Here is a 12,698-nt window from a genome sequence, read left to right on the forward strand (position 1 = left end):
CACACAAAGATATTAGGTCCTAATTACTAGAACCTGTAAATGTTACTGTTTTCGTTTCCTAGGGCTACTGTAACAAAGCACCACAAACTGGGTGGCTTAAACAGAAAATACATTTGTTTTATCTGAGGTACAAGTGTGAAATGAGGGTGTCAGCAGAGTTGGTTTCTTCTAAGGCTCTGAGGGAGAATCTGTCCCATTCCTATTTTGTAGCTTCTGGTAGCCTGAAGTAGACGGCATTCTCCCTGATTCTTCACATTGCTGTACTTCTGTATGTGTCTGTCTCTTCATGTGACACATGTCTTTTCATAAGGACACCAGTCAGATTGGATCAGGGTCCCACACAATTCCAGTATAACCTCACATTAACTAAGTACATCTATAATGACCCTATTTACAAATAAGGTCACATTGTGAGGTACTGAGGGTTAGGACTTCAACATATGAATTTGGGGGCAGGGAGTGGGGGAGACACAACCCATAACAATTACCTAGGTGATTAAGTTGATCTTAAAATGGGGAGATTATCCTGGATTATGTGAGTGGGCCCTAAATCCAATCAGAAATATCCTTATAAGAGAGAGGCAGAGGGAGATTAGATACACACAGATGACGACCATGGGACCCTGAGGTGACCATGGAGGCCTAGATTAGACTAATGCAGCCACAGGTAATGAAATACCAGCAATTAAAAAAAAAAAAAAAAAAAAAAGCAGCTGAAAGAGGCAAGGAACGGATTCTCCCCTAGAGCCTCCATAGGAAATATGGCCCTGCCAACACTCTGATTTCAGCCCAATGAACTGATTTTTGATTTCTGCAACTAGACACTAGTGATAGCTGCACAACATTGTGAGTGTACAAAATGTCACTAATGGTACATTTCTGTATTATGTGTATTTTACTGCAAATCAAAGTATATATCCCTCAAACTGTGGGCAGGATTGAATGGAGCTATCTTTCTTTGTTAAGGTCAGGATCCCTGTCTCCTCCACATGGAAGCACAAGAAAATCAACTCAAAATTTCTAAGAAATCAATCGTTGCGGATTTTAATTATGAAGTGCAAAGCAAAGTTCTATTGTCAGCCCAGTATCTGCACCCACCAACCAGGCAGTCCTCTTCTCAGGAACCCCTTCAGAGCACTTCTGCCTCTAAGATAAGGAGGCTTCCAAAATATGGATTTTTAACAAATTCAAATAGTTGCAAATCAGAGACTCCATCTAGGCAAGCTTCACTGTCTATGAAACACATCCTTTTTCTGGGCTTCCCCATCTCAAGGATGTCCAGCTACAAGATTGGAAACTGAGTGATCCAGGCCCTCCAGCTTTTCTGGTCACAGTAAAGGTCCACTGTTGGCCTGGCTCTGTCACCCATCTAGGCTCTACTCTCTAAAAAAGGAAGTCAATCAGGAGAAATCCTGGGCTAATAGAACTCAAATCCCCCTTCAGATGTTCTTCCTAGACTTCCTAGATGTTCTTCCTATATTCAGCTCCCTCCATCTCCTGAAATGGTGAGAACATTGATTGTCTTCGCCCTATCTTGAGAGCAGAAAGTGAGTTTCCATTTTCTCTCTTATCCATTACCAAAAAAGGGCCAAATGTGAAGGGAACATTTCCTCATTTCAGCCGTCCTAGGTCAGGGCTGGTCTGCTGCGGTCTGCCCGAGAATGAGGGGCTGGATCTCAACAAGCCCAGGAGACAAGCCCAGGTCCTTCCTAAAACAGCTCTCATTTGTGATGCCAACAGCAGAGCTCACAGCCACAACTGCCAGGGACAGTCCCAGTCTGGAAGTGGGAAGAAGGGTGGAGGGTGTTCCACACTGGGACGCCCACATGGCCTCTGTTGGGAAGAACAGGGGCTTCTAAGCTTAGAGAGGAAGGAACAGGAGACTTACTCAGCCACTCAGCTAGAGAACAGGACTAAGGATAAACTTGACCAAACCAGTCAATGATCCAACTGGCCAAGACTGAACTCTGGACACCTGAGAGAGAGAGAGAGCACAGGAACTCGGACCTGTCCTCAGCAGGACGCCCGCTATGAGCCAACATCCATTGTCATCTGGCCCCAGCTAGCGCCCAGCTTCAGAACCCCTGCAACAGAAGAGAAAGCTGAGGCTCTCACTCTTCCTGACCTCTTGTGGCATCATTTGAAACCTTCAGGGGAATTTGGTCCTGGAAATGAGGTTTCTAATAACTTTTTTCAATCACACCCAATCCTGAGAACTGAATTAGACAAAACCAATTTCTGACTTCCAGAAATATACTCACATTTTGGATAATTCCACAGAATTCTCAGAGCCCTCAGAGAAATGCTTTACCCTCAGAGAAAATGTTATATAATGTTATAGTACCTGCGTGTCTTGGCTTCTCAGCTTTGCGTGCTGAAGGCAGCACCTGGAGGAAAAACCAGGGCCTGCCGGCTGCTCACTAGTGGGGGGCAGAGGACACAGGGCCTGGCCACAACTGCCGCTCAGGAAGCATGGCGTTTGCTTGCAGTTCAGAAGTTTATTAGTGAATGAGTTTGGACCAGCCAGTATTTACATGCTTGGTCACTGCAGCGTAGTGTACTGGCTGCAGACGCGGAGAGGGCTTGCTGCTCTGCTGGTCACTGGTGATGTCACCCCAAGAGAATGATGGGCTTCTCTCCTGAGTCCAAGGTACCAGGGCTTGGAGCCAGTGTCATCAGAGAGACCCTACTTCTGTCTCCAGTGCCTGGGCTGGGGGGATGAGGGTTTTTAAGATCTCCATGTAGAAGGGGCCAAACACCTGCTGATTGTGGTGCGTTAAGTTGACAAACTTTTGGCCCAGTTCTGCCAGCTCTGCCTCAATGAGGGTAAGGCCTCCAGGGAGGTCTAGCAGAGACCGCTGCACACCAAGAACCAAACAGCATTTGAGGAACAAGTGGATCCGCTGACCTGTGAGCAGGAATAGACAGTGAGAAGGGAAAGAGCAAACAACTTTCAGGGAGAAACACTGCCCCCTGCACTCTACTCACCCAAGTTCAAAGTTAACTGAGATAGTCACTGACCTACCCATGCACCTAGACATAAGGAAATTTGTTTTGTTTGGGAAGGGGGCTGCTACCTAACTCCCAAGGACAAAGCAAAGATCCAAAACTAGTGGGCTAGCACATTTCTATTCAAAAGATTCCTTAAGTATTCATCAGTTAAATCCTGGTATTTGACATAACAGGAGGATCTTTGACTGACCCTTCAGATGGCTGAGGTTAAGAGCAAGGTCAAGTTCATGGCCACCATTCCAACATGGGACAGGGGAAACCCCTGCTTTGGGAACATGTCCTCCAGCCTAATTTGGCATCAACTTCTTGTTGGCAGGGAGTGGGTGTCACATGTCTTAGACTGCAGCCAAAAATGACCCAGAAGGCCAGGGATGACTTAAGCAGATTGGCTGGACAGTATGCCACACCTAGAAGCCATGAATTCCCGGTACAAATCTTTCTTCAACCATAGAGTCAGTCTTTAAACTAAAAGGGATATATTTTCAACCCAGCATTATACAACAACTAAAGCCTACACGGTGACTTGCCCAATCATCATGCCCTTGATGGTTAAATGGTTCAGTAAGCACCTTCCAGGGTGGGGACTGGCTCTCGCCTCAGCATTCCCACCACCCCACAGGCACGCTCACCAATGACACTGTGGACACAGTTCTCCTTCTTGGTGATGTTCTGGAGCTCTCCTATCAGCGATGCTGTGTTGTCGCTGCTCAGAGCAGCAAGGCCCATGTTCTGGAGGCTCTGATGGATTTCCTGAGACACCTGTTCACTCACAGTCAGCATAGCCTCCTCCTCAGGCCTAGACCGTGAAGGAGAGTAAGCTGGTACCCAGGGGTGGCCCTGAGCCCCGAAGCTCCACACCAGAAGTTGGGCCCATGTGAGGGAGATGCCCAGCCACCCTTCTGCCCTCACCCCAGGCCCTGGAAGCACAGAGCCCAGTGGGCAGGGTCAGTGTCTTCACTGTTACCCTCCAGATACTGACTTCTTCCTCTGTATGATACCATGTTCTTCTTCTTAGAAAACAAGATAAACTATAAAATCAACTCTGGACAAGGATTTCGTATCCACTAGTATTCTTTAGCCCCATGGGATTTATTCCTGTATGCACACTTTTAACACTTTCTTGGACATTTTCCATGGTCATTTGTCATACTCTCACCAATTACAATGACAAACCTGGCCTTCTGATTCCACTTTTTCCTTTGGTGTGACACCCTGCACTCAGTGATATTCAATCAACATTGCTGACTGACTGGTCGACTCCTGGAGATACGTACGACCAGCCCACTCAACTAGATAAAGACTCTTCTGTAGCGAGCAAGCTAGTGAATCATTTTATAGGAAACTGTCCTCCATGCTACACTTCTGGAAGAAAGTTTTATTTTTCTTTGTTACAAGCCCCAAGGCCACTTATGGAACGATACCAACAATCTTTGTGAATGATTCCAAAGGGCCTTTCTGTGGTTTGTTGTGGAACGTAAGGCATCCTTCATTACCTGCCTGTGCCTTCATATCACCTGTCGTTACTCTAAAAAAGACCTATGCATCTCACCTGGACTTCAACTCCTCCATCAGGGCTTTGGTTATGCGTTTCAGCTTATCCACAAACTGAGGCGAGCCAAACAGAACACTGCCAGAGAAGCTGCTGGCCACTAGCAAGACCGAGGCCAGGATGGTTAACTGGCGCAGCTGGGCCTCCAGCTCCTGCAGCTGGGCTCTGTCCATCAGCAGGGTCTGGGGAAGCAGGCAGAGTGGGTCAGGAGAGGAGGGTCCCCATGCAAGTCCTCAGTCCCAGACAACAAGGCAAGGCCCCCCACAGTCCTACCTCAGGGAACTCTTCATCTTCGGGGTCCCAGAGGAGGAGGTTCAGGAAGCCCTGGGACAGCACCATTTTGGGGTTGAGGGGCTCCGGGCTGTTGGCTGCCTCACTTGGAGAGGGGCAGACCACACTGGAGGAGTCGGGAGAGTCAGGGCAGCTAGGCGGCGGCGTGGAGAGGTCTGCCGCCGCTCGGGTCAGCCACTTGATAGTGTGATCGAGGTGGCCTGTGACAGGAAGAGTGCGTAATTATCTTCAGCTCCTACATCCCGGAGGCCTTGGGACGAAGATTCAAGATCTCCTCCTCCTCAGTAAGTAAATGCTTTGGTGGGGGGAAGTCTTTCTGGCTTAGATTAACTATTCCTTCTGCCACCCCCATCTGAGGAAGAAACTTTCTGCTCCTAAAAAGAGGCAGAGTACTCTCTCACATCATTAAAGTCAGACCCAAAGTCATATTCCCTGCTCCTGCCCTCAAGTTATATACATACTAGGCTGCTTGTTGAGGAGTTCCTGAAATTTAGCTCGTTCACACTGGATGGAATGTTCCTGCAGTTGGGGCTGAAGGCTCTGGATAGTGTAGTTCACCATGTCCATTTTCATCAGGCCCAGAACCTGGAAGATTCCTCTGACACAGGAGGAAATAGAATAGTTATACTATGAAAGGAAATCCAGTGAGGGGGAACCTACACAAGATATCATTAAATCACCATATTCTAGAGGTAGGAGGGGCTTTAAAACTAACTTAGTCCTGCCTCCTAAATTTACAAAAGATGGCACTGAGGCCTAGGACCCAAGGCCCAGAGTGAGTAAGTGAGTGAGTGGCAGAGCTAGGAACAGATAAGTCTCTGGATGCTAAAGCCTTCAGACCTTTCCACAACAGTCATTCTATGTCTCCTAAAAAAAGAGTAGTCAGTGGAAGGACACACACCACCATGCCAACGAACCTCTCTGGAAAGTGGGATTTTAGCTGATGCTACTTCTGATGCTATTTTTGGACAATTCACTTTTTTTTTTTAACTTTCTGGGTCATGGTTTCTATAGCTCTGAAAAAGGGGTAACCTCCCATCCCTATCCCTCATATTGTGTGAAATGCAATAAGAAAACCTGGGATAGGGATGTTTGAATTCCTTAGAAGAAAGGATTACATACTCCAATGATTTATGGTAGGATGGTGTATAGGGGGCCAATCAATCTAAGGCCATCTTTGGAAAAGAAAAGCTAATAGACCAGAGAAAAGAGGAGTTAGTCAGGTCTTCAGTAGGGAAGAGCCAGCCAAGACAGAGGCTGTGACCCAGTGTCCGGCCCAGCTGTGCCCGGCCCAGGGGCTGAGGCAGGTTTCAAGAAACTGGTCAAGTTTCACACCTCAGTAACCGAACAGGGTCTGTGATGTTCTCTAGTTTCTGCACTGCTTCATCTCGAATTGGCGCACACAGCAGAGTCATCATGTTGAGAATGTACTTAGAGAGATGAGGGACATTCAGGGCTCCGTGTTCTGCTTCCTGCTTAAGGAGGTTCATGTCCAGGCCTTCTTCAATCTCACTTCTTAGGCGGTTCTGGCGTGGTAATAGCAGTGACAGCAAGATCTGCCCAGGAAAGAAAGTCAAAGGAGAAGTTGCTTTCTGTTCAGAGCCCCAAACTTTCTCTAATGGACAATCCCTTTAGCCAAAGACATCCCAGCCTATGTCTTTTAAGGATCAAGAAGTTATGGAAAATAGTATGGAGGTTCCTTTAAAAACTAAAAATAGAGCTACCATATGATCCAGCAATCCCACTCCTGGATGTATATCCAGAGAAAACCATAATTCAAAATGATATATGCACCCCAATGTTCAACTGCAGCACTATTTACACTAGCCAGGACATGGAATAAACCTAAATGTCTATTGACAGAGGAATGGATAAAGAAGATGTCATATATATATATATATATATATACACACACACAGCAGAATATTTTACTCAGCCATAAAAAAAGAACGAAATAGGGGCTTCCCTGGTGGCGCAGTGGTTGGGAGTCCGCCTGCCGATGCAGGGGACACGGGTTCGTGCCCCAGTCTGGGAAGATCCCACATGCCGTGGAGAGGCTGGGCCCATGAGCCATGGCCGCTGAGCCTGCGCGTCCGGAGCCTGTTGCTCTGCAGCGGGAGAGGCCACAGCAGTGAGAGGCCCGCGTACCGCAAAAACAAAAAAAAAAGAACGAAATAATATCATTTGCACTGATGGACCTAGAGAGTGTCATACTGAGTGAAGTCAGACAGAGAAAAACAAACATCATATGATACCGCTTATATGTGGAATCTAAAAAAATGGTACAAATGAACCTATTTACAAAACAGAAATAGAGTCACAGCTGTAGAAAACAAACTTATGGTTACCAGGAGGAAAGCAGCGGTGGTGCAGGGTGATAAATTGGGAGATGGGGATTGACATATACACAATAGTATATATAAAATAGATAGCTAACAAGGACCCACTGTATAGCACAGGGAACTCTTCTCAATACTCTGTAATGACCTATATGGGAAAATAATCTAAAAAAGAGTGGATATATGTATATGTATAACTGATTCACTCTGCTGTACAGTGGAAACTAACAAATATTGTAAATCAACTATACTCCAATAAAAATTAAACAAAAAAAAAGTTAGGTCCCTAAATTTCCTAGAGGATATTATTTATCTTTGTGTAGGGGCCAATGACAGTTCGAGGGTTTAGGGGATCACTGATAGCAACAGTATATCATTTTCTATGCAGATTGAGATAAAGAGATGAATAGAGTCAAGGGGTATGGTAAAAAGAAATGCAAGGTACAACAAATATAAAATACACACCATCACACAGTGGTGAGGTACTCTTAATTTACCAAAGGAAGCATTTTTTAGATTATTTTACTTCAAAGGGCAAGAATGAAATAGGCAAAGGAACTGTTAAAAGTCCCTTGAGAGACTGGTTCAAGATGGCGGAGTAGAAGGACGTGCTCTGACTCCCTCTTGCGAAAGCACTGGAATCACAACTAACTGCTGAACTATTATTGACAAGAAGACACTGGAACTCACCAAAAAAGATACCCCACATCCAAAGACAAAGGAGAAGCCACAGTGAGACGGTAGGAGGGGCGCAATCACAATAAAATCAAATCCCATAACTGCTGGGTGGGTGATTCACAAACTGGAGAACACTTATACCACAGAAGCCCACCCACTGGAGTGAAGGTTCTGAGCCCCACGTGAGGCTTCCCAACCTGGGGGTCCGGCAACAGGAGGAGGAATTCCTAGAGAATCAGACTTTGAAGGCTAGCGGGATTTGATTGCAGGACTTTGACAGGACTGGGGGAAACAGAGACTCCACTCTTGGAGCGCACACACAAAGTGGTGTGTGCATCGGGACCCAGGGGAAGGAGCAGTGACCCCATAGGAGACTGAACCAGACCTACCTGCTAGTGTTGGAGGTTCTCCTGCAGAGGCGGGGGGTGGCTGTGTCTCACCGTGAGGACAAGTACACTGGCAGCAGAAGCTCTGGGAAGTACTCCTTGGCATGAACCCTCCCAGAGTCTGCCATTAGCCCCACCAAAGAGCCCGGGTAGGCTACCGTGTTGGGTCGCCTCAGGCCAAACAACCAACAGGGAGGGAACCCAGCCCCACCCATCAGCAGACAAGCAGATTAAAGTTTTACTGAGCTGTGCCCACCAGAGCAACATCCAGCTCTACCCACCACCAGTCCCTTCCATCGGGAAACTTGCACAAGCCTCTTAGATAGCCTCATCCACCAGAGGGCAGACAGCAGAAGCAAGAAGAACTACAATCCTGCAGCCCGTGGAACAAAAACCACATTCACAGAAAGATAGACAAGATGAAAAGGAAGAGGGCTATGTACCGGATGAAGGGACAAGATAAAACCCCAGGAAAACAACTAAATGAAGTGGAGATAGGCAACCTTCCAGAAAAAGAATTCAGAATAATGATAGTGAAGATGATCTAGGACCTCCGAAAAAGAATGGAGACAAAGATCGAGAAGATGCAAGAAATGTTTAGCAAAGACCTAGAAGAATTAAAGAACAAACAAACTGAGATGAAAAATACAACAACTGAAATGAAAAATACACCTGAAGGAATCAATAGCAGAATAACTGAAGCAGAAGAATGGATAAGCGACCTGGAAGACAGACTGGTGGAATTCACTGCTGCAGAACAGAACAAAGAAAAACGAACGAAAAGAAATGAAGACAGCCTAAGAAACCCCTGGGACAACATTAAATGCAACAACATTCACATTATAGGGGTCCCAGAAGGAGAAGAGAGAGAGAGAAAGGACCTGAGAAAATATTTGAAGAGATTATAGTCAAAACCTTCCCTAACATGGGAAAGGAAATAGCCACCCAAGTCCAGGAAGCACAGAGAGTCCCATTCAGGATAAATCCAAAGAGAAACACGCTGAGACACATAGTAATCAAATTGGCAAAAATTAAAGACAAAGAAAAATTATTGAAAGCAGCAAGGGAAAAACGACAAATAACATATAAGGGAACTCCCATAAGGTTAACAGCTGATTTCTCAGCAGAAACTCTACAAGCCAGAAGGGAGTGGCATGACCTATTTAAAGTGATGAAAGGGAAGAACCTATACCCAAGATTACCCTTCCCAGCAAGGATCTCACTCAGATTGGACAGAGAAATCAAAAGCTTTACAGACAAGCAAAAGCTCAGAGAATTCAGCACCACCAAAGCAGCTCTACAACAAATGCTAAAGGAACTTCTCTAAGTAGGAAACACAAAAAAAGAAAAGGACCTACAAAAACAAACCCAAAACAATTAAGAAAATGGGAATAGGAACATACATATCGATAATTACCTTAAACATGAATGGATTAAATGCTCCAACCACAAGACACAGGCTGGCTGAATGGATACAAAAACAAGACCCATATATATGCCGTCTACAAGAGACCCACTTCAGACCTAGGGACACATACAGACTGAAAGTGAGGGGATGGAAAAAGATATTCCATGCAAATGGAAATCAAAAGAAAGCTGGAGTAGCAATACTCATAGCAGATAAAATAGACTTTAAAATAAAGAATGTTACAAGAGACAAGGAAGGACACTACATAATGATCAAGGCATCAATCCAAGAGGATATAACAATTATAAATATATATGCACCCAACATAGGAGCACCTCAATACATAAGGCAACTGCTAACAGCTATAAAAGAGGAAATCGACAGTAACACAGTAATAGTGGGGGACTTCTAACACCTCACTTATACCAATGGACAGATCATCCAAACAGACAATTAATAAGGAAACACAGCTTTAAATGACACAATAGACCAGATTGATTTAATTGATATTTATAGGACATTCCATCCAAAAACAGCACATTACACTTTCTTCTCAAGGGCATACAGAATATTCACTAGGATAGATCACATCTTGGGTCACATCAAGCCTCAGTAAATTTAAGAAAATTGAAATCATATCAAGCATCTTTTCTGACCACTACGCTATGAGATTAGAAACCAATTACAGAGAAAAAAACGTAAATAACACAAACACATGGAGGCTAAACAGTACGTTACTAAATAACCATGAGATCACTGAAGAAATCAAAAAATACCTAGAGACAAATTACAATGAAAACACAATGATCCAAAACCTATGGGATGCAGCAAAAGCAGTTCTAAGAGGGAAGTTTATAGCAATATAAGCCTACCTCAAGAAACAAGAAAAATCTCAAACAATCTAACTTTACACCTAAAGGAACTAGAGAAAGAACAAACAAAACCCAAAGTTAGCAGGAGGAAAGAAATCATAAAGATCAGAGCAGAAATAAATGAAATAGAAACAAAGAAAACAATAGCAAAGATCAATAAAACTAAAAGTTGGTTCTTTGAGAAGATAAACAAAATTGATAAACCATTAGCCAGACTCATCAAGAAAAAGAGTGAGAGGACTCAAATAAAATTAGAAATGAAAAGGGAGAAGTTACAACAGACACTGCAGAAATACAAAGCATCCTAAGAGACTACTACAAGCAACTCTATGCCAATAAAATGGACAACCTGGAAGAAATGGACAAATTCTTAGAAAGGTATAACCTTCCAAGACTGAACCAGGAAGAAACAGAAAATACGAACAGACCAATCACAAGCACTGAAATTGAAACACTGATTAAAAATCTTCCAACAAACAAAAGTCCAGAACCAGATGGCTTCACGGGTGAATTCTATCAAACATTTAGAGAAGAGCTAACACCTATCCTTCTCAAACTCTTCCAAAACATTGCAGAGGAAGGAACACTCCCAAACTCATTCTATGAGGCCACCATCACCCTGATACCAAAACCAGACAAATATACTACAAAGAAAGAAAATTACAGATCAATATCACTGATGAATATAGATGCAAAAATCCTCAACAAAATACTAGCAAACAGACTCCAACAACACATTAAAAGGATCATACACCATGATCAAGTGGGATTTATCCCAGGGATGCAAGGATTCTTCAGTATATGCAAATCAATCAATGTGATACACCATATTAACAAATTGAAGAAGAAAAAACATATGATCATCTGAATAGATGCAGAAATAGCTTTTGACAAAATTCAACACCCATTTATGATAAAAACTCTCCAGAAAGTGGGCAGAGGGAACCTACCTCAACATAATAAAGGCCACATATGACAAACCCACAGTAAACATCATTCTCAATGGTGAAAAACTGAAAGCACTTCCTCCAAGATCAGGAACAAGAAAAGGATATCCACTCTCACCACTATTATTCAACATAGTTTTGGAAGTCCTAACCACAGCAATCAGAGAAGAAAAAGAAATAAAAGGAATACAAATTGGAAAAGAAGAAGTAAAACTGTCACTGTTTGCAGATGACATGATACTATACATAGAGATTCCTAAAGATGCCACCAGAAAACTACTAGAGCTAATCAATGAATTTGGTAAAGTAGCAGGATACAAAATCAATGCACAGAAATATCCTGCATTCCTATACACTAATGATGAAAAATCTGAAAAAGAAATTAAGGAAACACTCCCATTTACCATTGCAACAAAAAGAATAAAACACCTAGGAATAAACCTACCTAGGGAGACAAAAGACCTGTATGCAGAAAACTATAAGACACTGATGAAAGAAATTAAAGATGATACAAACAGATGGAGAGATATACCATGTTCTTGGATTGGAAGAATCAATATCGTGAAAATGACTATATTACACAAAGCAATCTACAGATTCAATGCAATCCCTATCAAATTACCAATGGCATTTTTTACGGAACTAGAACAAAAAATCTTAAAATTTGTATGGAGACACAAAGGACCCCGAATAGCCAAAGCATTCTTGAGGGAAAAAAACGGAGCTGGAGGAATCAGATTCCCTGACTTCAGACTATACTACAAAGCTACAGTAATCAAGACAATATGGTACTGGCACAAAAATAGAAATATAGATCAATGGAACAGGATAGAAAGCCCAGAGATAAACCCACACACCTATGGTCAACTAATCTATGACAAAGGAGGCAAGGATATACAATGGAGAAAAGACAGTCTCTTCAATAAGTGGTGCTGGGAAAACTGGACAGCTACATGTAAAAGAATGAAATTAGAACACTCCCTAACACCATACACAAAAAAAACCTCAAAATGGATTAGAGACCTAAATGTAAGACTGGACACTATAAAGCTCTTAGAGGAAAACATAGGAAGGACACTCTTTGACATAAGTCACAGAAAGATCTTTTTTGATTCACCTTCTAGAGTAATGGAAATAAAACCAAAATAAACAAATGGGACCTAATGAAACTTAAAAGCTTTTGCAAAGCAAAGGAAACTACAACCAAGACGAAAAG

At 43.4% G+C, this 12,698-nt stretch overlaps 1 protein-coding gene across 6 annotated transcripts in view; it reads right to left on the reverse strand.

Annotated features, from left to right (window-relative positions):
- Positions 1-2,482: 2,482 nt before the first annotated feature.
- Positions 2,483-12,698, reverse strand: part of TCP11 (t-complex 11) — a 29,536-nt gene continuing 19,320 nt past the window's right edge. For 2 of the 6 annotated variants that reach the window (XM_027126794.1, XM_027126792.1), the window contains 6 exons: positions 6,188-6,408; positions 5,314-5,450; positions 4,835-5,052; positions 4,562-4,743; positions 3,642-3,808; positions 2,483-2,908 (listed from right to left, as the gene is read on the reverse strand). In XM_027126794.1, the coding sequence (XP_026982595.1) occupies positions 2,676-2,908; positions 3,642-3,808; positions 4,562-4,743; positions 4,835-5,052; positions 5,314-5,450; positions 6,188-6,408 (1,158 nt within the window). In that variant the 3' untranslated portion in view covers positions 2,483-2,675. Of the gene's footprint in view, positions 2,928-3,641; positions 3,809-4,561; positions 4,744-4,834; positions 5,053-5,313; positions 5,451-6,187; positions 6,409-12,698 lie in introns of those variants that run through there. The other 4 variants (XM_027126796.1, XM_027126795.1, XM_027126798.1 and 1 more) reach the window with 4 other exon arrangements.

Source organism: Aethalodelphis obliquidens, unplaced genomic scaffold, assembly GCF_003676395.1.
Source record: "Aethalodelphis obliquidens isolate GAN/ISIS:26980383/991018 unplaced genomic scaffold, ASM367639v1 scaffold31, whole genome shotgun sequence".
In the NCBI taxonomy this organism is placed as follows: Eukaryota; Metazoa; Chordata; class Mammalia; order Artiodactyla; family Delphinidae; genus Aethalodelphis; species Aethalodelphis obliquidens.